At 45.0% G+C, this 23,083-nt stretch overlaps 1 protein-coding gene and 1 long non-coding RNA gene across 9 annotated transcripts; both read right to left on the minus strand.

Annotated features, from left to right (window-relative positions):
* Nucleotides 1-5,670: 5,670 nt before the first annotated feature.
* Nucleotides 5,671-13,383, minus strand: LOC123136469 (uncharacterized). 8 transcript variants are annotated; one of them, XR_006466993.1, is made up of 8 exons: nt 12,927-13,366; nt 12,439-12,596; nt 12,167-12,326; nt 11,669-11,812; nt 11,477-11,584; nt 11,264-11,355; nt 9,428-9,500; nt 5,671-7,928 (listed from the first exon to the last, which is right to left on the minus strand). It is a non-coding gene; the product is annotated as an uncharacterized lncRNA (long non-coding RNA). The 8 variants fall into 8 exon arrangements; XR_006466992.1 differs by having other exon boundaries at nt 5,671-7,229; nt 7,317-7,928; nt 11,264-11,812; nt 12,927-13,383; XR_006466991.1 differs by having other exon boundaries at nt 11,264-11,584; nt 12,927-13,373.
* Nucleotides 13,384-14,247: 864 nt separating this feature from the next.
* LOC123136466 (probable glutathione S-transferase GSTU6) lies at nt 14,248-15,268 on the minus strand. The gene is made up of 2 exons (XM_044555839.1): nt 14,847-15,268; nt 14,248-14,747 (listed from the first exon to the last, which is right to left on the minus strand). The coding sequence occupies exons 1-2, from the start codon at nt 15,168-15,170 to the stop codon at nt 14,379-14,381; spliced, it is 693 nt and encodes a 230-aa protein (XP_044411774.1). The 5' UTR covers nt 15,171-15,268; the 3' UTR covers nt 14,248-14,378.
* Between the last annotated feature and the right edge of the window lie 7,815 nt (nt 15,269-23,083).

A 23,083-nucleotide genomic window follows, 5' to 3' on the forward strand; every position in this document is an offset into this window, starting at 1 on the left:
TCTTAATGAATCTCGAACGTAATGTTACACATATTCATAGTGTGAATACCAAAAGATATAAGGTTGATAATGATAGTCCCACATACTTGTGGCACTGCCGCCTTGGTCACATTGGTGTCAAGCGCATGAAGAAGCTGCATGCTGATGGGCTTTTAGAGTCTCTCGATTATGAATCATTTGACACATGCGAACCATGCCTCATGGGCAAAATGACCAAGACTCTGTTCTCCGGAACAATGCAGCGAGCAACCAACTTATTGGAAATCATACATACTGATGTGTGCGATCCAATGAGCGTTGAGGCTCGCGGAGGCTATCGTTATGTTCTCACTCTCACTGATGACTTAAGTAGATATGGGTATGTCTACTTGATGAAACACAAGTCTGAGACCTTTGAAAAGTTCAAGGAATTTCAGAATGAGGTAGAGAATCAACGTGACCGAAAAATAAAGTTTTTACGATCAGATTGTGGAGGAGAATATTTAAGTCACGAATTTGGTACGCACTTAAGGAAATGTAGAATTGTTTCACAACTCATGCCGCCTGGAACACCTCAGCATAACGGTGTGTCCGAACGTCGTAATCGCACTCTATTGGATATGGTGCGATCTATGATGTCTCTTACCGATTTATCGCTATCATTTTGGGGATACGCTCTAGAGACAGCTACATTCACTTTAAATAGGGCACCGTCTAAATCCATTGAGACGACACCGTATGAATTATGGTTTGGGAAGAAACCTAAGCTGTCGTTTCTAAAAGTTTGGGGATGCGATGCTTATATTAAGAAACTTCAACCTGAAAAGCTCGAACCCAAGTCAGAAAAATGCGTCTTCATAGGATATCCTAAGGAAACCATTGGGTATACCTTATACCTTAGATCCGAAGGCAAGATCTTTGTTGCCAAGAACGGGTCCTTTCTGAAGAAAGAGTTTCTCTCGAAAGAAGTAAGTGGGAGGAAAGTAGAACTCGATGAAGTACTACCTCTTGAACAGGAAAGTAGTGCAGCTCAGGAAAATGTTCCTGTGGTGCCTACACCGATTGGAGAGGAAATTAATGGTAATGATCAAAGTACTTCGGATCAAGTTGCTACTGAACTTCGTAGGTCCACAAGGACACGTTCCACACCAGAGTGGTATGGCAACCCTGTCCTGGAAATCATGTTGTTAGACAACGGTGAACCTTCGAACTATGAAGAAGCGATGGCGGGCCCAGATTCCAACAAATGGCTTGAAGCCATTCAATCCGAGATAGAATCCATGTATGAAAACGAAGTATGGACTTTGACAGACTTGCCCGATGATCGGCGAGCGATAGAAAATAAATGGATCTTTAAGAAGAAGACGGACGCGGATGGTAATGTTACCATCTATAAAGCTCGACTTGGCGCTAAGGGTTATCGGCAAGTTCAAGGGGTGGACTACGATGAGACTTTCTCTCCCGTAGCGAAGCTGAAGTTCGTCCGAATCATGTTAGCAATTGCCGCATACTATGATTATGAGATATGGCAAATGGACGTCAAAACGGCATTCCTTAACGGCTATCTTAAGGAAGAACTGTATATGATGCAGCCGGAAGGTTTTGTCGATCCCGAAAATGCTAACAAGGTATGCAAGCTCCAGCGATCCATTTATGGGCTGGTGCAAGAATCTCGGAGTTGGAACATTCGCTTTGATGAGATGATCAAAGCGTTTGGGTTTATGCAGACTTATGGAGAAGCCTGCGTTTACAAGAAAGTGAGTGGGAGCTCTGTAGCATTTCTCATATTATATGTAGATGACATACTTTTGATGGGAAATGATATAGAACTTTTGGACAGCATTAAGGCCTACTTGAACAAGTGTTTTTCAATAAAGGACCTTGGAGAAGCTGCTTACATATTAGGCATCAAGATCTATAGGGATAGATCGAGACGCCTCATAGGTCTTTCACAAAGCACATACCTTGATAAGATATTGAAGAAGTTCAATATGGATCAGTCCAAGAAAGGGTTCTTGCCTGTATTGCAAGGTGTGAGATTGAGCTCGGCTCAATGCCCAACCACGGCAGAAGATATAGAAGAGATGAGTGTCATCCCATATGCCTCAGCCATAGGGTCTATTATGTATGCCATGCTGTGTACCAGACCTGATGTAAACCTCGTCGTAAGTTTGGTAGGCAAGTACCAAAGTAATCCCGGCAAGGAACACTGGACAGCGGTCAAGAATATCCTGAAGTACCTGAAGAGGACTAAGGATATGTTTCTTGTTTATGGAGGTGACGAAGAGCTTGTCGTAAAGGGTTACGTCGATGCTAGCTTCAACACAGATCTGGATGACTCTAAGTCACAAACCGGATACGTGTATATTTTGAATGGAGGGGCAGTAAGCTGGTGCAGTTGCAAGCAGAGCGTCGTGGCGGGATCTACATGTGAAGCGGAGTACATGGCAGCCTCGGAGGCAGCGCATGAAGAAATCTGGATGAAGGAGTTCATCACCGACCTAGGAGTCATACCCAATGTGTCGGGGCCGATCACTCTCTTCTGTGACAACACTGGAGCTATTGCCCTTGCCAAGGAGCCCAGGTTTCACAAGAAGACCAGGCACATCAAGCGTCGCTTCAACTCCATTCTTGAAAACATTCAAGATGGAGACATAGATATTTGCAAAGTGCATACGGATCTGAATGTCGCAGATCCGTTGACTAAACCTCTTCCGCGAGCAAAACATGATCAACACCAGAACTCTATGGGTGTTCGATTCATCACAATGTAACTAGATTATTGACTCTAGTGCAAGTGGGATACTGTTGGAAATATGCCCTAGAGGCAATAATAAAATGATTATTATTATATTTCCTTGTTCATGATAATTGTCTTTTATTCATGCTATAATTGTGTTATCCGGAAATCGTAATACATGTGTGAATACAGAGACCACAACATGTCCCTAGTAAGCCTTTAGTTGACTAGCTCGTTGATCAACAGATAGTCATGGTTTCCTGACTATGGACATTGGATGTCGTTGATAACGGGATCACATCATTAGGAGAATGATGTGATGGACAAGACCCAATCCTAAGCATAGCACAAGATCGTGTAGTTCGTTTGCTAGAGCTTTTCCAATGTCAAGTATATTTTCCTTAGACCATGAGATCGTGTAACTCCCGGATACCGTAGGAGTGCTTTGGGTGTACCAAACGTCATAATGTAACTGGGTGATTATAAAGGTATACTACGGGTATCCCCGAAAGTATCTGTTGGGTTGACATGGATCGAGACTGGGATTTGTCACTCCGTATGACGGAGAGGTATCTCTGGGCCCACTCGGTAATGCATCATCAAAATGAGCTCAAAGTGACCAAGTGTTTGGTCACGGGATCATGCATTACGGTACGAGTAAAGTGACTTGTCGGTAACGAGATTGAACGAGGTATTGGGATACCGACGATCGAATCTCGGGCAAGTAATGTACCGATTGACAAAGGAAATTGTATACGGGGTTACATGAATCCTCGACATCGTGGTTCATCCGATGAGATCATCGAGGAGCATGTGGGAGCCAACATGGGTATCCAGATCCCGCTGTTGGTTATTGACCGGAGAGTCGTCTCGGTCATGTCTGCGTGTCTCCCGAACCCGTAGGGTCTACACACTTAAGGTTCGGTGACGCTAGGGTTGTAGAGATATTAGTATGCAGTAACCCAAAAGTTGTTCGGAGTCCGGCATGAGATCCCGGACGTCACGAGGAGTTCCAAAATGGTCCGGAGGTGAAAAATTATATATAGAAAGTCAAGTTTCGGCCATCGGGAAAGTTTCGGGGGTCACCGGTATTGTACTGGGACCACCGGAAGGGTCCCGGGGTCCACTGGGTGGGGCCACCTATCCCGGAGGGCCCCATGGGCTGAAGTGGGAGGGGAACCAACCCCTGGTGGGCTAGTGCGCCCCCTCCCCCTTGGGCCCCCCTGCGCCTAGGGTTGGAAATTCTAGGGGTGGGGGCGCCTCCACCTGGCTTGGGGTGCAAGTTTCCCCCCTGGCCGCCGCCCCCCCTTGGAGATTGCATCTCCTAGGGACGGCGCCCCCCCTAGGGGCCCTATATAAAGAGGGGGGAGGGGGCAGCCGCACCCATGCTCTTGGTGCCTCCCTCTCCCTCCGCAACACCTCTCCCTCTCGTAGTGCTTGGCGAAGCCCTGCCGAGATCGCTGCTGCATCCACCACCACGCCGTCGTGCTGCTGGATCTCCATCAACCTCTCCTTCCCCCTTGCTGGATCAAGAAGGAGGAGACGTCTTCCCCAACCGTACGTGTGTTGAACGCGGAGTTGGTGTCCGTTCAGCACTAGGACCTTCGGTGATTTGGATCAAGACGAGTACGACTCTCTCAACCTCGTTCTCTTGAACGCTTCCGCTCGCGATCTACAAGGGTATGTAGCTGCACTCCTATCTCTCGTTGCTAGATGAACTTCATAGATTGATCTTGGTGAAGCATAGAAAATTTTTATTTTCTGCAATGTTCCCCAACAGCTTTTACCTCCTTCGAGAGGGGCCTGAACTCGTAAACTTGTGCGTACAATCTCGCCGTAGCTAGGGCCTTGCCTCCTCATATGTACCCCCTACTCTTACTGTCAGACTTACAACCACGACAGATAGTTAGTGATATTCTGTTTAAGCTAATCTCTTATCTCTATCTCCCCTTGTAGTCCTCCTGCGTTAGCCTGGCTGCCGAATACTGTAACCTATGAGAGACATCTCTCGATCAGATCAATATAAACCAATGCGAGTCCTCTATTTGAGAGTTGAGATGATTCCACAATCTTCACATGGTAATCAAAGCCTCCCTCTTCCACTGCATCTAGCAACCATCTTCTCAAACGCATCATCCAGCCTCCCATCTTCCCATCACACCCACTATTTCTTTCTCCAGCCAAACTATCTCCACCGGCCTGAACAATACCATCTCCGAGCCTCTCACAAGAACCAACTATATTATATCGCGAGCCCAAGCTCGCTCCCAGACCATGGGGACAGGGCTATATGGGTATGTCGATCAGACCATTGCCGAGAAACCAAAAACCATTGTTACCAAAACCTCCAAAGGGAAGGAACAAACCGTTCCTAATCCGGCCCATAGCCCTTGTCTTACTCAAGATGCAGCGGACATTCGGACAAGGAGGACGCAGAATAAGTCCGGTTGTGTCCGCTTCGGACCCAAATCTGACCCAATTTGCAACGAAAATGCGTCCAAACGCAAACAGAATGAACATAAAATGGAAATGGATGTCCGCTTGGGCATCTTTTTTGTCTGGGCGGACATAAACGGATGCGGCCGGACCAAATGGGTCGTCGCATTGGAGTTGCTCTAAGAGATTGGAAATTTTCTACGGACCTACCACAACCATGCTAGGTAGTAGTATGATGGATTGTTTCCCATATGTCTGTCATCTAATCATCGATGTATGGTTGAGAGGCATTTGGTTCTCTTTAGCGAATTACACCAAAATATATTTTCCTAGACTTTCGACTGCTACAAAATTTAAGGCCCCAACTTGTTTTCTACTCTGCATTGAGAGGTTTGGGGTCTTGCCAAAAGTTGGAGGTGTTGGTGCTATTTTTATTTTACTAGATGACCCGGTTGCGCCAATGGCGCAAGAAGCCAATTCGAAGCAATGTTAGTGGAGAGTAAGAGATGTAGATGGAAAGATAATGCAATGTGGATTGTATTGCAGACAATAGAATGACTTAAATTGGTTTACAGATAGTAGAATAACTGATATCAATTTACAGAAATAGACTTATATATAGGCAGCCTCACAGCTTATTTAGACATCTTCTTAGTCCGGTTGTGGTCTTCAGAGGATATGTACACATAAGCAAAGTGTTAGTCGTCGGATAATGCTTGCATGGTAGACTTCCACACAGGTACTTGAAGGCCTATAAAAGGTGTTGGTTCCACTGCCACTCCATTTGGAGTAGCCCATATAGTTATTATCTCCGCAATATCTTTGCTTTCATTGGTCCATATGACACACGTGTAGAACCATATATCAAGGAAATCACCAACATGATAGTTATTGTTCTCTAGCTTGCAACAATGAATCAGGATGTCTTCCATTATAGGTGAGGTGGGTTGTTGGTAGCCCTGTAATCCTTATCTCATCTCTTCGAGAGAGGATATGTGATACTGCACCAATAGACACGATGAGAGGACACCAAGCAACCTGCGGTAGACAGAATAAATGGCTTAGGAGGGGAAAACAGAAATGAAAAGAGTGTGTATAATAATCATACTACACAAAGGATAAGTTAACTATGCCTGCAATCACCATGGATAGAATTAGTAACATCTATCTGTTTCTTGAATGGAACGCAGGTGAATGCATCTCCAGTAAGAGAAGAATAGGTAGTGAGCACACAAGTTTGCACTTTACACAGGTAAGTAATTGGATCAGGTCATCAGGTTTGCTAATGAGGTTAGAACAAAAGTTTGGTATCAAAAGTAACTTAATACAATTGCAGAGGAAAGGTTTTGTAAGAAAGGTACTCTGTAAGCAATTTCTTCTGGTCAAAACAGATGCAAAGCAAAGGTGTGAAAACATCAGTTTATCTTGGTTTTTAGGCCTATTATCAAACATCTTGGTTTTTAGGCCTATTATCAGACATCTAGGTTTTTAGGCCTATTATCAAACAGCCTATGAGTGTCACAAAAACAGTGAAGTAGATAAAATCTGGGAGTTATTCAACTAAGTTTGACAATACAAAGTTTATTTCCTGTGAAAAATACATCATCTGGTTTTTAGGAAGATCCAACATACAAACAACAAATGGTTTAATTTACATGTGTCATCGCCATTGCAGAACTAAATACACCTATCCCAGATCCTTGCACCTAGAGCAGAGAAACAATTTCAAGTAAAGAAAAGCGGGAACGATTGTTAAGGAGGTATTTTTGTCGAGGATGTCAGCTGCAACCTCCCAAAGCATAGGGACAACATAAATTAGGGGTTCACTAAGAGTATTATGTTAACAATCTGGTCTCACACATAGCCTAAGTATATACTCATAGGCATGTTCCTTAGTATATAACTAATAACAAAGACGCATTGTCGATCAATTAAACCAAAATTAATAGTGCAGCGTGTTGTCTGTAAAGTCAAGTGACCATGCAGTTGTTTTTCCTAGGATAAATATGGTGTGATCTTCTCCATGGTCTTTAGTTTTCATCTTTCAGCCTATGTATATGAAGTCTTGGTTGACCTGCACTTCAATTGATAGTTTGGTAAAGCCTTGTACTAAAAAGATCAGAAAACAAATTGGTGATTAGCATGTACTGCTCCAAGAAACCTGGATCACCATCTGAATGAAAATGCACCTAAAGGAAGGTGTATCACAATTTCTTAGTCCATTCTCATTCATAGTATTCTCCCTGATGATTTCTCAAGATGTTTCAGTATAGATCTTTGGCCACATATGTCCAATACAAAGTTGTCATATGCAATGGAACACATGGTACATGATCACATATATTAACAAACTATCTTCAGAAGATTGGATGGAAACCTCCTAACATAAGAAAATCTTTTGATCTAAGTGCGTGTTTCTTCTAAGGTGGTCAGCAAACTGGACCCTCACAAAAGAGCTAACATAGCAGAGATAAAAACTAATGAACTGAAGACAACCTCAATTAGGACCTATAAACCTCTCAGATGTCATCGAAGCAAACTATCATGTACAGATCATTGCCAACGTTCATCTTGAATGTAAGCAGGACATCCATACCAACCTCAAGTCCTGTTTTTAGGAGAAATTTATTGTATCCATGTTAATCAAGATGCAGACATCATGTGATTGTTCGTCATACTCGGTCCTAGATAGTGAAGCGTTGTTTGCCAAACTGTAGTCCCACCAGTCCGTGCTTGGGATATTCAAACGACAAGCTACTTCCTTTGGTATTTTCTGGGCGACCATATATTACACCCAAAAAAGAGTGAGTGTTATGATCCCAGTTATGAAAATGGCACAAGAACAAAAGGAGAACAAGAAAAACAAATGCATCCTATAGGGCGAAATAGATCGAAAAAAGAGTGTGCAACAGAATGCATGTAACTCAACCTAAGGTGACCAGATCACACATATTTAGATATGTGAAACTGAAGTAGGCACGACAATGAGTGAGATAGATGAAATACATGTGTTCACCGAAGTAGGTACAGAAGGTGAACTCGTTGTGAGATACGCGATATATATGTAATCAGTGAAATACTTCATAAAGTGAAATTGAAATAGGCACCCAATACGAAAGACCGGGAGTAATAGGGAATTCTAAAGAGCAAACACCAACCTTGGTAAGCAGATCAGCAAACGAAGAGCAATCAGATGACAAGGCGAGGAGATCCAGTCAAACGAAAATGAATCAAGAGAGGATGCATTAAAATAACAAGCAGATGGGCCATTGAAGTATGCAAACCATGGATTTATGCCTGCAGTTACCATAGTACATTTTGGCGAAACTACGGAAGAAAAGGTCTGAAGATTTTGGCAATCTATAAGTCATATGATTGTGTAGAACTTACACACCTAAAGGGATTATCTAAGCACAAACCAGCACGAGATGCAAACTAATAGGGCATGATAAACTTATTTGAAGGAGAAGGCGAACCATGACAACACTGATCGAACAAGGTATACAGAATCAGTAAATTGCATATGTTCTTTTGATGAATATTGCAAAAATGGTACAAAAAAGGGCATGTTCAGGTGCGCAATTTCTATGGCAAGACAAGCACCAAACAAAACAAATAGAGAAAGAGGTAACTTAATACCGTAAATCCAAATAACAACTTATCGCAGGAGCAACACAACACCGACTACAATCAAGAAGAATGCACCTGAACTGAAGCATAGGCTAAAGATAAATTCAGAACATGGGTATTCTTATAGCTTTATGCCGCTACTCTAAAATGCAGAGTCACCGAATCCCAAATTTCAGAACCAATCCCATAAATTCAGATCTACTACATCAACCTATCACAGGAAATACACAGGTTGTCATGATACCCCTAAAAAGGCGCTCTTGGAGGCAGGCAGATTGGTCCGGACGCCCTCGTTATTAGCATAATTGATTAACTATCAAATGGGTATCCACTCAAATTCCACATGCTATAAATTTTCAGGTAATGTTATACATGAAATGGAGGTTATATGATTAACTATCATATCAACATCACTCAAATTATCTGAAGGGAAACTCAATATTTTTCAGGCTAAAGCACTGAAACGGAGGAGCTACCCCACTTTTCTTTCTTATACAGATTATACATGAAATAAAATGAAGTATACATGGTGTAAATGATTAGTGAATTGCTCCTCCCTATCCAGACGAATTAATTTCAACCACCAAATCACAGCAAAGAGGACGAAAAGTGAATAAATTGGATGAGAAGGAGCTGCAATACCTGTGGATGGGTTGGAGATAGCGAGGTCGCCGGCAAGGACGCCCATCCAATCATGTTTATGTTTTTGTGAAACCTGAGAAGAATGTGAAAACTGAGATGCAAGTAACACCATAGCTTCCTTTTGTTTTGATTCTGCTGAAAAGTCCCATAGCATGATATCTTCAGAACAACATGTGGTGTGCCGGTGGCATCCAAACAAAAAGATTTGGAACAGGGAGAATAGAAATACACCAAAAGAGATCGTCGTCTTTGAATTTTTTTTCTCACGCCTGGCCTAATTGCAAAGATATTTTTAAATGCCCACATATTTATTTAGCTGATTACTATAAGCAAGAAAAGCCGCCATCATACACAAAGCGGAAGACATTGAGTATGCTCCTATACTCTGTCAAAATTAAACTACACAAATACTTTCAGTTCGAAAATGTATTTTCATTGCCATCATGTCATCATACACATCAAAGAGCCAATAGATTAGCTAACTGACACAATCCATATATTTAGCATCATGATTTCCCAAAAATCAATTAAAAAAATATCACCTGAAACTCAAAAGCAATAACCTCGAGTGATGACCCAAGTGTTGAGGCGTCACAAAAAACTGGGCCATTTTTTGGCCTAATTGGAGGTCGTAAAGGCCCAGTCAGGGTTCTGTTTTTGCCTGCATGGGCAACTGTTTGCATGGGGGCCTGGGGTGAATCGTTCGCTCCAGCTCCTCCCCCAGATCGAACAAAAACGTTCGGTGGGGTGATCGCTCCCTGACGAACAGTTCATTCGTTCCCAGGAGAAAAAAATATGACGTTCCCAGGAAACCACTTTTACACTTTGCATATCTTCGTGCGTATACTAAACATGCCAACGACATCCACACGCTTGAAAAAGTAAATAATCAAACAACACTCACATGAGTTGCAGAGTCCTATCATTTCCGCTTTACCGCCCCAAAAAACAATATAGTTGTTCTGCAAGTAATTACATGACATGATGATGGCTTCATCAAATATCAATTTTTATTATTATTAGTGGCCATGTGCACGCCTAAACCTGATAGCGTGATTCATCTGCAAATTCTTCCTACACACCTAAACTAAACCAACAAGTTATGGTAGTAGCCTAGACAAATAATTTACAAAAAACAACATAAAGGAGAGGAGAAGGCAGACGGTAAGGCATCAAAACTAAGAACAGGTTACATCCCAAAAATTTGTTTATTCCAGAGTGAGCATCTGATGAGAGGAAAGTACACTCTCTTAAGGGAAGTAGAACAACTCATAATGCTCACCTGACATGCACAAAACAGAGATCAGCCATGTAATTTTACTGCCTAATATGTTATCATATTTACTTTTCTTGTTCAGCGAAGAGTCGCAGTTTGCAAGTACTATAACTTCATTCGTATTTCCTTGGAAAACAGAGTCAGGTGCAACATTTATAGACCACTGTCTAATATCAGTTAATGGGGAAAGAAGCAATGGAAGCAATGAGCATATAAATTCTGAAATCATCCTCGACAACATCGTGTGCAGAAAATTTTACAAAGGGAAAGAGCAAACTCTTCTTGTATCATACCAGGGGTACATCAAATAATTTTCATTTGCAAACAATAGAAAAAGCCTTAACTCGGCTGAAAAATGGGCAATCCAGAAATACTTGACTCGTATAGTCCAGGGATCGCAAAAGTAGCTAATTCAATATCTAGACTCTGAGTGTGCAATGAACAATTGTAGAGTTGGCAAGGACATAAATCCTAGAGTAAAGATATTGATATTAAATAAATGAACTGGGAATGAAGAGAAGGGGGACCTCACTGTCCATGGCTAAGCAAAACAAACTTACATGTAAAGATGTGGCATAGGTGTGCATGTCTCGCCGAGTGAGATACATGTGGGTTGCACATAATGATGCAAGAGTAGTCTGTCTCCAGAAAACTTCAAAGATACACGACCACACCAAAGTTCAAGTCAAAATTAGTTATGTACAACAGTACAAGATGATTCTATGACTGGCAACCAATTATTCTAGGGTTAGACCAATCAGCTCTCAGCTTACCTAATTAGTTTGGTCTGCTAAGCATTTTGTTCCTAATGCAATCTTCAAGTATATTGTGTAACCAAGTTATTCATTGGTACTAAAGAAAGAACAGGCTGTATAAATTATCTGAGCAAAGTAGAAAAAATAAAAAATTAGTAAAAAGCAATAAATCCTAATCGCCATCTCAGTCAGCAATATAAAAAGTTCTACCATGATTCTTCAATGCATTGCGAAGTGAGATCCCAATCCCATTTTCATCTCAATCCTTCTCCAGAGCTATTTTCCCCCAATCTTTTTTGGCCAACAGTCTGTAGGAACATAGTGGAACTTCCCCAATCTTCTTTGGCCATCAGTCTGTAGGACAAAATGTAACTTCAATGTATAAGAGTATGACAAATAAAACAATATTTGCACAAACAAAGACGAAATTTTCTAGGAAATTAAAGGGTCAAGTGTAACAAGGCTGGGTGAAGTTTAAGATGGGTAGGACGTTCCATGTGAGGTCCGCTCTGTACAAAGCATGATCATGCATTATCCTATCAATTTGACTACCCTAGAAAGAGGAAGCAAATATTGTACCCATGCCAAACAGTGGCTTGAGAGATGAAACACTTTATGATATACTGTATTTTAGTTGTTGAGATGCAGTTGGACTGCTGAATAAAAAAAATTACACAGCACAGAGTCAGAGATGATGACTGAACTTACATATCTTTTGGAAGTGTTGATTCATCAGTATTTGAATACAGAAACAATGAGCAACCACTCTCAACACTCAGAACCTCGAGAGAAGATACGTGTGTTCACTTATAATCAGTAATCATGAAGATCTTATAATCAGTAATCATGAAGATGTCCATGCACGCACCTGTTTGAACAGCATTAGCAACCTGTGATATGCCAATCAGGATACCTCACAAAATATTCACAGAATAGATCAATATGTATGCAAACCAACAACTGCCGCATCACTTTCTCACCTGCAACTTGGGAGCAGGCCGCCGCCGTCGACCACCGCGCTGCATCTTGGCTACATTTATGAATCAAATTCTTAGAACCCTTGGTATACTGCTATCTGGCAACATCACTTGCAACTTGGGAGCAGGTTGCCGCCGTCGACCACCGCTCTACATCTTGGCTGCATTTATGAATCGAATTCTTAATATCCTTGGTATACTGAACACAATTTCATTCAAAGTGCATAACATGATCTATGAACACAATTTTATTCAAAGCATATGAACCAAATTGACTACTACTTCAACCATTCAACTAACTGCTGCCGCCATTTTGTGAAGTTAATCTAGAAAAGTGGTTACATAGAGCTAGATCCCAAAATAATCACATGAGGAAAGAAAAACTATTTTTATGCAGAAGATGGGACATCGTCTCTTCATACCTCACCATGGAACACCTCACCAACAAATCGGTGCCAGGGGAGGTGGCCGCACAGAAAGAGGAAGCTCACCTTGGTGCTGGCGGCAGATGCAGTAGTCGTCGCTCGATGCGCAGCTCCCAAAGTCGTGCCTGCCGCCTGCTGCACCATGCGTGGCGCTCACCGGCAAGGCACCGGCAGGACGATGTTGGTCCAAGCCGCTGCCGTCCGCGTCCTTCCAGCTCGAGCTCGTCCATGGGATTTCATCCGTTACCTTCACCTCGAGGGTGGCGAGAGAGCATGGGGCGCAGCTGCTGCTCCCCTCCTCCTGTTGAGTCCTACTCGAGGGCGAGCTCCTCCTGCCGAGTCTCGAGGCCGAGCTCCTCCTACTGAGGCCGGATCGAGGCCGACGGGCGCCGGGAGAGCATGGGCGCCGAGGCCAAGGCGGTGGCGGCGGCAGGAGAGGAGGCGAACAAGGCCGAGGCGGCGGCGGCAGGAGAGGAGGCGGCTACGGGGGCGCGGGCTAGGTCTGACTGCTTTTCCTCTTTTCTCTCGCTGCCGCTTCTCCTTTTCTTTTGTCTCGTGCCCGCTCTCCAGGCCGCCCGCTCGCTCGCTGCTCTCTCTGAGCCGCGCACCCACGAGAATGACAGATGGGCCCGCCACGGCTGGAGCGGAGGCGCCGCCACTGGGTGCAAACGAGGACGGTAAAAAAACGCCCTGCCAACCCACGAACGCCACTGGCAACCCACCATCGATCGCCCCCGCTTTCACCCGGACACAGCCACGCACACACCGTGTCGCTGCCAGGCTGGCCCGCGCGCAAAGTTGGCCCATGCATCAGTCGCTCTAGCCCGATTCTGCGGCGTTCAAAAGAACGAGCTCCAGATGTTTACCACGGCGATAAAAAGTACGATGTCAATGGACAGCAGTGCGAACCGAACATACAGGATGAATTTGAAAGTGCGAGGATGCTGGAATGGCGGGTATTCTAGGAGGGTTTATATATTCAATTTTTGAGGTGGCTGACCAAATTACCTCGATTGAGAAGTCTTTCAAGAAATCATTTTTGCTGGATTGAGGCTAATCTGAGGGGTTTTGCGTGCCTCTTTTGAAACTTCTTATGAACTACAACAGCATGATTGATCAACAAACGGTCACTCAAATATATCTGCATTTCCATAGCAAAGGTGCGAAGAAATATTGACTATTTCTCCTTTACTTGGTCTAGCTCAAGTATCACAACGATGAATGAATATATATAAATTCAGACCAAATTTACCATAAAGTTCAATTTGTAAGCATTTTGCTGGTAGATTAAAAAAACTGTCGAACTCATCTCTTGAATCAGAAAGAGAACCTCAGCTAATACATGCACGCATTATAAAATTTGGGAACTCCACACAAAAGCAAAATATTAAAAACTCAAGGACATAATCAATACTGAATAAATGGATGACATGAGTTACTGCTACATTATTACATCAAGCAGCCAAACAAACAACATTTAAAAATAGCAAATTTTAGTTATTCTGGATGTGTGCTGGCTCAGTTAGACGGTGCAGCGGCAGCCTCTCGTGCCTTGGCGAACTCAAGCAGCCTGCCCACGTCTGGCAGGGCCACCTTGGCCGCGTCGAGCTCGCTGAAGCGCTCCACCCATGCGGCCAGGAGCGGGGTCTTGGCGGCATCGAAGATCTTGTCACCGGACAACACCTCGGTCACCTTCATCCACGACAGAACGCCTCCCAGCGCAACGTCGACGAGCCCGAGGCCGTCGCCGCCGAAGAAGCCCCTTCCCTTGGAGCATTCCCTCAGGGCCCCTTCAAGAATCTCCACCGCCGCGAACGCCTGCTTCTTTCCCTCGGATTTCTCCTCCTCTGTCTTGCCCCTCAACCACTGCCTCCATGGGGCTACCAGCTGAAACACGGAGAAAAATAATGGTCAAAGTTGCTCGTTGGATATCTAAAAGTAAAGGAACGGAGACAAGTAGTTCAAGTAAGTGAAGATAATTTAAACCTTGTCGTCAACGTAGGCCATCCAGAAGCGAGCAATGGCGCGCTCGTAGGGGTCCGCTGGGAGAAGGGACGGGCCGGTGCCGGCGAACACTTCGTCGATGTACTGCAGAATGATCATGGACTCGCAGACCGGGGCGCCGTTGTGGATGAGCACTGGTATCTTCTTGTGCACCGGGTTGGACTTGAGGAGAAGCTCGCTCTTCTTGTACAGGTCCTCCTCCACGTCCTCGTAGCTCAGGCCCTTCAGGGCGAGTGCCAGCTTCACCCTGGTAACAAACGGGCTTGGCCATGTGCCGAGCAGCTTCAGGTCATCTCGTCCGGCCATCTCTAACTACCTCGATCGATGTTTTGTGTGTGTGTGTGTGTGTGTTTTGAAGACCACTGAGATTGCTTTAGCTGCTTGTGCTTGTGCTTATTTTCGATGGATGTTTCACAGGTGGATAAACTGTTTATATAGTGTCTATGGACAACATATGTATGCGTCATCCCTGATGCTACTTCGAGCACAGTGTCATCCGTGATGCCTGGGCGATGAGCATATGAGCATGTGTCTACTAGTCCGGCTATGAATTTTTAAAACTTTTACTAAAAATCAGTTTCCTTCAATCATGCTTGACTGGAGATGAGTCTGTCTTAATTACTAGTATTTTTTATGCACCACCTGCTGCTGCCTCCCATCGCGCAAGCCCTTCCGTCAGCACACCGTCCATCCAGATGTCAATTTTTCGACTTTGCTGCGAGCAGATGATTAAAAATACCGTAGCTACCCTCGTTCGGAATTACTTGTCATAAAAATAGATATAAAATAAATATATTTAGAACTAAAATACGTTCAGAAACAATCATTTCTTCGTCAAGTATCTCCCGATGGAGAGAGTATTTACAATAAAATTCGCCTCATTTGTCACTGAATGTGGAGGTTGTATCTGAATTAAAATTTCAGTTCTGCTAAAGCACATCTAGATGTGCTCTAAGGATTGCACATCTTAGTACTATGTCATTGATTTTATCTAAGACTCATGCAAGCATTTCTTTTGTCTTTTTCCTTTCTTTCTAGTTTAATTGACTCGCTTAGATGTGCAATAATTAGGGCAGACAAAACCTTAAAATTTCAATGACATAATTTAAAGAGACCACCTATTCAACGGTTGCCTTTTTTTGTTGCTTTTCGTCGATTTCGCTCAATCCAAACCTTCTGAAGATTCTTCTTGGCCAGCTCCAGATCAAGGTTGAGGCTGATCTGTTTCTTCTCCAACTCAGCAAACCGGGCCCCGAGCTCACAAGATTTCTGCGGTCAGCAAACAAGGCACGTCAGTCTACAGAAACAAAGGTTAATCTCAGCAAAAAAAGTGTTCTAAGACTACCGCTGAATCAAAATATTCAACAGTAGTCTCGCAGACTACGCCAAGTGGATGCACTTGGCGTGCCCCCACTGGTCCAGTTTACCACTCAGCATGGTCTGCCAAGCATGAGTATGCAAAAAATAGAGGGATTCAAAGACCACAGCCGACTACCAGCAGTCGACCGTGGTCTCCGGGACTACACCTAGTTGGTGCACTCTGCGTGCCCCCGCTGGTCTGGATTCCACTCGAAACAAGCTATTCAACCGAGTGAAAGAACAATGAAGTGACATTCGACAAAGACCCCCGTCGAATCAAACATCTGACGGCGGTCTTCGGGATCAAATTGAGAGATCAGTCCGAAATCAACTGACCTTGACATTAACATGCAGAGCAGAGCTGGCGTTGTGGGCAGCCTGGCTGGCCTCGTGCACCACCTTCATCTGCTCCATCATAACGTTTGCTTGGAGTATGGCTTCCTTGGCGGCACCCGCCGGGTCATTTGGAGTGTGATGTGCAGCAAAGAGCGACGATGGCAGTACAGTCAGAGCAATCACAGGATCTGAAGCATGGAGCTGTGTAGGAGAAGCAGAGACTTGAGCAATCAACGCCGAGGGACGGTCAGTCGACACAAGATTGGCAAAAGAAACAGTGGCCCGAGTCGGATCTCCGAATCACTGGACCACCGTCTCTGGTGCCGATGTCGACTGAGGCTCCTGGCCTACAACCGTCCTCCCGCTCGAAGCCCTGCCCCTCCTTCCTGTATTCTTCTAAGGCGCTTCTTCATCGTCGTCTGGAAGTTCAATGACGTCCCGTGGGGCTACACAAAATGCAACCATAGAGGCTCAATTGACCAGCAATTCAGTCGACAAAACAAGCACAAGATTACAGGATCGTACCAGCTTTGGAAGTAGCCGCATCTTCAGTCTCCTCATCATCTTAAGCCTTGTCAATATCCATGGAAGTCCCGGAAGTTGCAGCACTGAAAAATTCATAGCCCACTCGGTCATAGCAGAAGTATGAGTCAGTAGGAGAACACAGAGACAGAACACTCACGCAGAAGCGACGGGAACATCCATCTTGATCCTGGGTAAGGTCTTCTGAGGCTTTGAAGGGGCAACCTTGGGCTGCTTGGTGACCTTTTCTGACGGCTCCGGTCCGAGTGCGCTTATGCACTTGCGTGCTCAGAGCCACAACCTTGTTGCGGCCACCCGCTGGATCATGAGACTGCTTGGATCGGCGCTCTGTGCGAGGTGGTGAGTCGACCTCCTCTTCTTCGTCGTCTGACTCATCACTCTCTTCCTCATCATCATCATCAGAAGATTGCCAGTCGGCGCTCTCCTCTGCGCTATCCGCTTCCTCCTGGACTTGCTCCTGGGCTTGCTCCCTGTTCGACATCGAATACATCTTAGTATAGACCTGCAAGGCAAGAAGTTAATCAAACATCAGTCATATTCAAAGACGGTTGCAAGACAGAATGAAGTACACTCGGTAATAAGGATCGGACCTTGTCCGGCTGGTTGTCAGCGTCGAATGGATCGACTTTCCTGGCCCCCCTAGGGTTATCTTTGTTTTCGGTAATGCTCTTCAGCCACAGGGCCACCATCTCGTCGGGGACCTCCTCTGGGTGGACCCGAGCGGTGTCATTGGAGCCCAAGTACATCCACATCGAATGATCACGGGCTTGTAGCAGCTAGATGCATCGACTGAGAAACACTTCCAATAAATCCATGTCAGTTACGCCCTGACGGACCAACTGAACTACCCTCTCGACTAACATGTTTGTCTCTACTCTCTCCGCTTTGGTCACAATCAGTGAACAAGGTTGCTGGACTCGATCTAGGGTAAAGGGAGGAAGATCGGTCGACTGACCGGGGGTCGGAATGTCTGGCGGTAGAACAAGGTCAACTGCCAGCCCCTAACCGACTCAGGAAGGGTCAAAGGGGGAAAAGTGCTCCTCTTCCTCATTTGAATCCCTAAACCCCCGCACATTTGAATCACATGCATCCTCTCGTCAGTCGGATTTTCCTTCTTCACGGTTTGGGAACGAACTGTGAAAATATGTTTGAAGAGACCCCAGTGCGGTCTACAGCCCAAGAAGTTTTCGCACATAGAAACGAATGCAGCAAGGTATGTGATGGTGTTGGGAGAGAAATGGTGAAGCTGAGCACCGAAAAAGTTCTGAAAACCCCGTAAGAAAGGATGCGGGGCAAGGGAGAACCCACGGTCGACATGGGTGGCAAGGAGGACGCACTCACCCGCCCGCGGCTGAGGCTCTATCTCGTCCCCCGGCAGCCTCGAAGTCCCGTCGGCAATCAAGCCCATGGAGGCCAGATCTTCCAGATCCTCTGGCCGGAGCGTGGATCGGATCCAGTCCCCCTGGATCCAACCAGGCGGCATCCCAGACCTTGACGATGATCCCCGACTCGTTTTCTTACCCTTCGCTGTCGCCGTCGCTTTCTTCGCGCACTCCAGTGCCGCCGTCTTATCCTTCACCACTGTGGCGGGCTGCGCACGGGCGGAGCGATGGCGTCAAGGGCGAAAGAGGACGTGGTGGAGAAGCAGAGGAAGAAGAAGGGGAATGGGAGTGCACTGTGCAAATGCATCGGCCTTGACACCTTTTATGGGCCTACTTCCGAGTGGCTGACGAGTGGGCCCGAGCGATCCTGTCAAATCCCGCAATAGTCACGCACCGAATACGTGGCGAAAAAGGTGGCACAGAAATCAAGGCGCCCATGTCTATCCGCCCCGTTTACTGTGGCGCGCTCCACCTCGCGCGCTTCCCCAAATTTTCAGATCCCGTGAGATCCGGGAACCGCAGTAACCAATCGTGCCGAAGATTTCACACCATATCAACACTCGAAGGTTGCCAGCATAAGTTCACTCGACGACCTCTGAATCGATCAAGGCGACTGAAATGAAGTCGAAGTTTCAGCATGAACCTCGAGCTCAACAAGAATGCCTATAAAGCATAAGAGTCAAGTCAAGGTCAACTTCAACTCGCTATCGGACCTCAATCCATTCGGGGGCTAATGACGATGCCATGAACCTACGATAGGGTCATAGGTCTGACCTATACGCCCTACCCAAGGTCACTACCCTAGAGTCAAGGACATTCAAAGTATAGCAAGAAGTACTGACTGAAGCCGTCGAGTGCAATCCACTCGACCAGTCACCTCACCCGGATACCCCAATTGAAGGAAATATGCCCTAGAGGCAATAATAAAGTTATTATTTCCTTATAATCATGATAAATGTTTATTATTCATACTAGAATTGTATTAACCGGAAACATAATACATGTGTGAATACATAGACAAACAAAGTGTCACTAGTATGCCTCTACTTGACTAGCTCGTTAATCAAAGATGGTTATGTTTCCTGACCATGAACAATGAGTTGTTATTTGATTAACGAGGTCACATCATTAGTTGAATGATCTGATTGACATGACCCATTCCATTAGCTTGGCACCCGATCGTTTAGTATGTTGCTATTGCTTTCTTCATAACTTATACATGTTCCTATAACTATGAGATTATGCAACTCCCGTTTACCGGAGGAACACTTTGGGTGCTACCAAACGTCACAACGTAACTGGGTGATTATAAAGGAGCATTACAGGTGTCACCAAAGGTAGATGTTGGGTTGGCGTATTTCGAGATTAGGATTTGTCACTCCGATTGTCGGAGAGGTATCTCTGGGCCCTCTCGGTAATGCACATCACATAAGCCTTGCAAGCACTATAACTAATATGTTAGTTGTGAGATGATGTATTACGGAACGAGTAAAGAGACTTGCCGGTAACGAGATTGAACTAGGTATTGGATACCGACGATCGAATCTCGGACAAGTAACATACCGATGACAAAGGGAACAACGTATGTTGTTATGCGGTTTGACCAATAAAGATCTTCGTAGAATATGTAGGAACCAATATGGGCATCCAGGTCCCGCTATTGGTTATTGACCAGAGATGTGTCTCAGTCATGTCTACATCGTTCTCGAACCGTAGGGTCCGCACGCTTAAAGTTTTAGATGACAGTTATATTATGAGTTTATGTATTTTGATGTACCGAAGGTTGTTCGGAGTCCCGGATATGATTACGGACATGACGAGGAGTCTCGAAATGGTCGAGACATAAAGATTGATATATTGGACGGATATATTTGGACACCGGAAAGGTTCCGGAGAAGTTTGGAGCCCCGGGAGGTTACCGGAACCCCCCGGGAGGTATATGGGCCTTATTGGGCCCATGTAGGAGGAAGAGAGAAGGAGCAAGGGAGGGGGGCGCGCCCCCCCAAGCCCAATCCGAATTGGGGAGGGGGGCCGGCCCCCCCTTTCCTTTCTCCTTCCCCCTCTTCCTATTACTACTACTAGTACTACTTCCTAATACTAGTACTCTTTCCTTCCCCCTCCAAATAAGATAAGGAAAAGAGAGGGAAACCTACTTGGAGTAGGTTTCCCCCTCCTCATGGCGCGCCCCCCTAGGGCCGGCCACCTCCTCCCTCCCTCCTTTATATATGGGGGTACGGGGGCACCCTAGGACACACAAGTTGATCATTGATCGTTCCTTAGCCGTGTGCGGTGCCCCCCTCCACGATATTACACCTCGGTCATATTGTAGCGGTGCTTAGGCGAAGCCCTGCAACAGGAGAACATCAAGATCGTCACCACGCCGTCGTGCTGACGGAACTCCCCCTCGGCGCCTCTGCTGGATCGGAGATCGAGGGTGCGTCATCGAGCTGTACGCGTGTCAAGAACTTGAAGGTGCCGGAGTAACGGTACTTGGATCGGTTGAACCGGAGGACGTACGACTACTTCCTCTACGTTGCGTCAACGCTTCCGCTTCGGTCTACGAGGGTACGTAGACAACACTCTCCCCTCGTTGCTATATCATCACCATGATCTTGCATGTGCGTAGGAAAATTTTGAAATTACTACGTTCCCCAACAGTGGTATCAGAGCCTAGGTTATTTATGTTGATGTTATATGCACGAGTAGAACACAAGTGAGTTGTGGACGATACAAGTCATACTGCCTATCAGCATGTCATACTTTGGTTCGGCGGTATTGTTGGACGAGACGACCCGGACCAACCTTACGCGTACGCTTACGCGAGACCGGTTCCCTCGACGTGCTTTGCACATAGATGGCTTGCGGGCGACTGTCTCTCCAACTTTAGTTGAACCGAGTGTGACTACGCCCGGTCCTTGTGAAGGTTAAAACGGAGTCTATTTGACAAACTATCGTTGTGGTTTTGATGCGTAGGTGAGATTGGTTCTTACTTAAGCCTGTAGCAGCCACGTAAAACATGCAACAACAAAGTAGAGGACGTCTAACTTGTTTTTGCAGGGCATGTTGTGATGTGATATGGTCAAGGCATGATGCTGAATTTTATTGTATGAGATGATCATGTTTTGTAACCAAGTTATCGGCAACTGGCAGGAGCCATATGGTTGTCGCTTTATTGTATGCAATGCAATCGCGATGTAATGCTTTACTTTATTACTAAACGGTAGTGATAGTCGTGGAAGCATAAGATTGGCGAGACGACAACGATGCTACGATGGAGATCAAGGTGTCGCGCCGGTGACGATGGTGATCATGACGGTGCTTCGGAGATGGAGATCACAAGCACAAGATGATGATGGCCATATCATATCACTTATATTGATTGCATATGATGTTTATCTTTTTATGCATCTTATCTTGCTTTGTTTGACGGTAGCATTATAAGATGATCTCTCACTAAATTATCAAGAAGTGTTCTCCCTGAGTATGCACCATTGCGAAAGTTCTTCGTGCTGAGACACCACGTGATGATCGGGTGTGATAGGCTCTACGTTCAAATACAACGGGTGCAAAATAGTTGCGCACGCGGAATACTCAAGTTATACTTGACGAGCCAAGCATATACAGATATGGCCTCGGAACACGGAGACCGAAAGGTTGAGCGTGAATCATATAGTAGATATGATCAACATAGTGATGTTCACCAATGAAACTGCTCCATCTCACGTGATGATCGGACATGGTTTAGTTGATTTGGATCACGTGATCACTTAGATGATTAGAGGGATGTCTATCTAAGTGGGAGTTCTTAAGTAATATGATTAATTGAACTTTAATTTATCATGAACTTAGTTCTGGTAGTATTAGCATATCTATGTTGTAGATCAATAGCTTGCGTTGTTGCTTTCATATGCTTATTTTGATATGTTCCTAGAGAAAATTGTGTTGAAAGATGTTAGTAGCAATGATGCGGATTGGATCCGTGATCTGAGGTTTATCCTCATTGCTGCACAGAAGAATTATGTCCTTGATGCACCGCTAGGCGACAGACCTATTGCAGGAGCAGATGCAGACGTTATGAACGTTTGGCTAGCTCAATATGATGACTACTTGATAGTTTAAGTGCACCATGCTTAACGGCTTAGAATCGGGACTTCAAAGATGTTTTGAACGTCATGGACCATATGAGATGTTCCAGGAGTTGAAGTTAATGTTTCAAGCAAATACCCGAGTTGAGAGATATGAAATCTCCAACAAGTTCTATAGCTAAAAGATGGAGGAGAATCGCTCAACTAGTGAGCATGTGCTCAGATTGTCTGGGTACTACAATCGCTTGAATCAAGTGGGAGTTAATCTTCCAGATAAGATAGTGATTGACAGAATTCTCTAGTCACCATCACCAAGTTAGTAAAACTTCGTGATGAACTATAATATGCAAAGGGATAACAAAAACAACTCCCAAGCTCTTCGTGATGCTGAAATCAACGAAGGTAGAAATCAAGAAAAACATCAAGTGTTGATGGTTGACAAGATCACTAGTTTCAAGAAAAGGGCAGAGGGAGAAGGGGAACTTCAAGAAGAACATCAAGCAAGTTGCTGCTC

Source organism: Triticum aestivum, chromosome 6B (assembly GCF_018294505.1).
Source record: "Triticum aestivum cultivar Chinese Spring chromosome 6B, IWGSC CS RefSeq v2.1, whole genome shotgun sequence".
NCBI lineage: Eukaryota > Viridiplantae > Streptophyta > Magnoliopsida > Poales > Poaceae > Triticum > Triticum aestivum.

Excerpts from the sequence above, each read along its gene's own strand:
- LOC123136466 (XM_044555839.1), bottom strand. The coding sequence starts at position 15,170 with ATGGCCGGACGAGATGACCTGAAGCTGCTCGGCACATGGCCAAGCCCG. Across the intron at positions 14,748-14,846 it reads TGGCCTACGTTGACGACAAG|CTGGTAGCCCCATGGAGGCA; the intron begins GTTTAAATTATC and ends TCCGTGTTTCAG.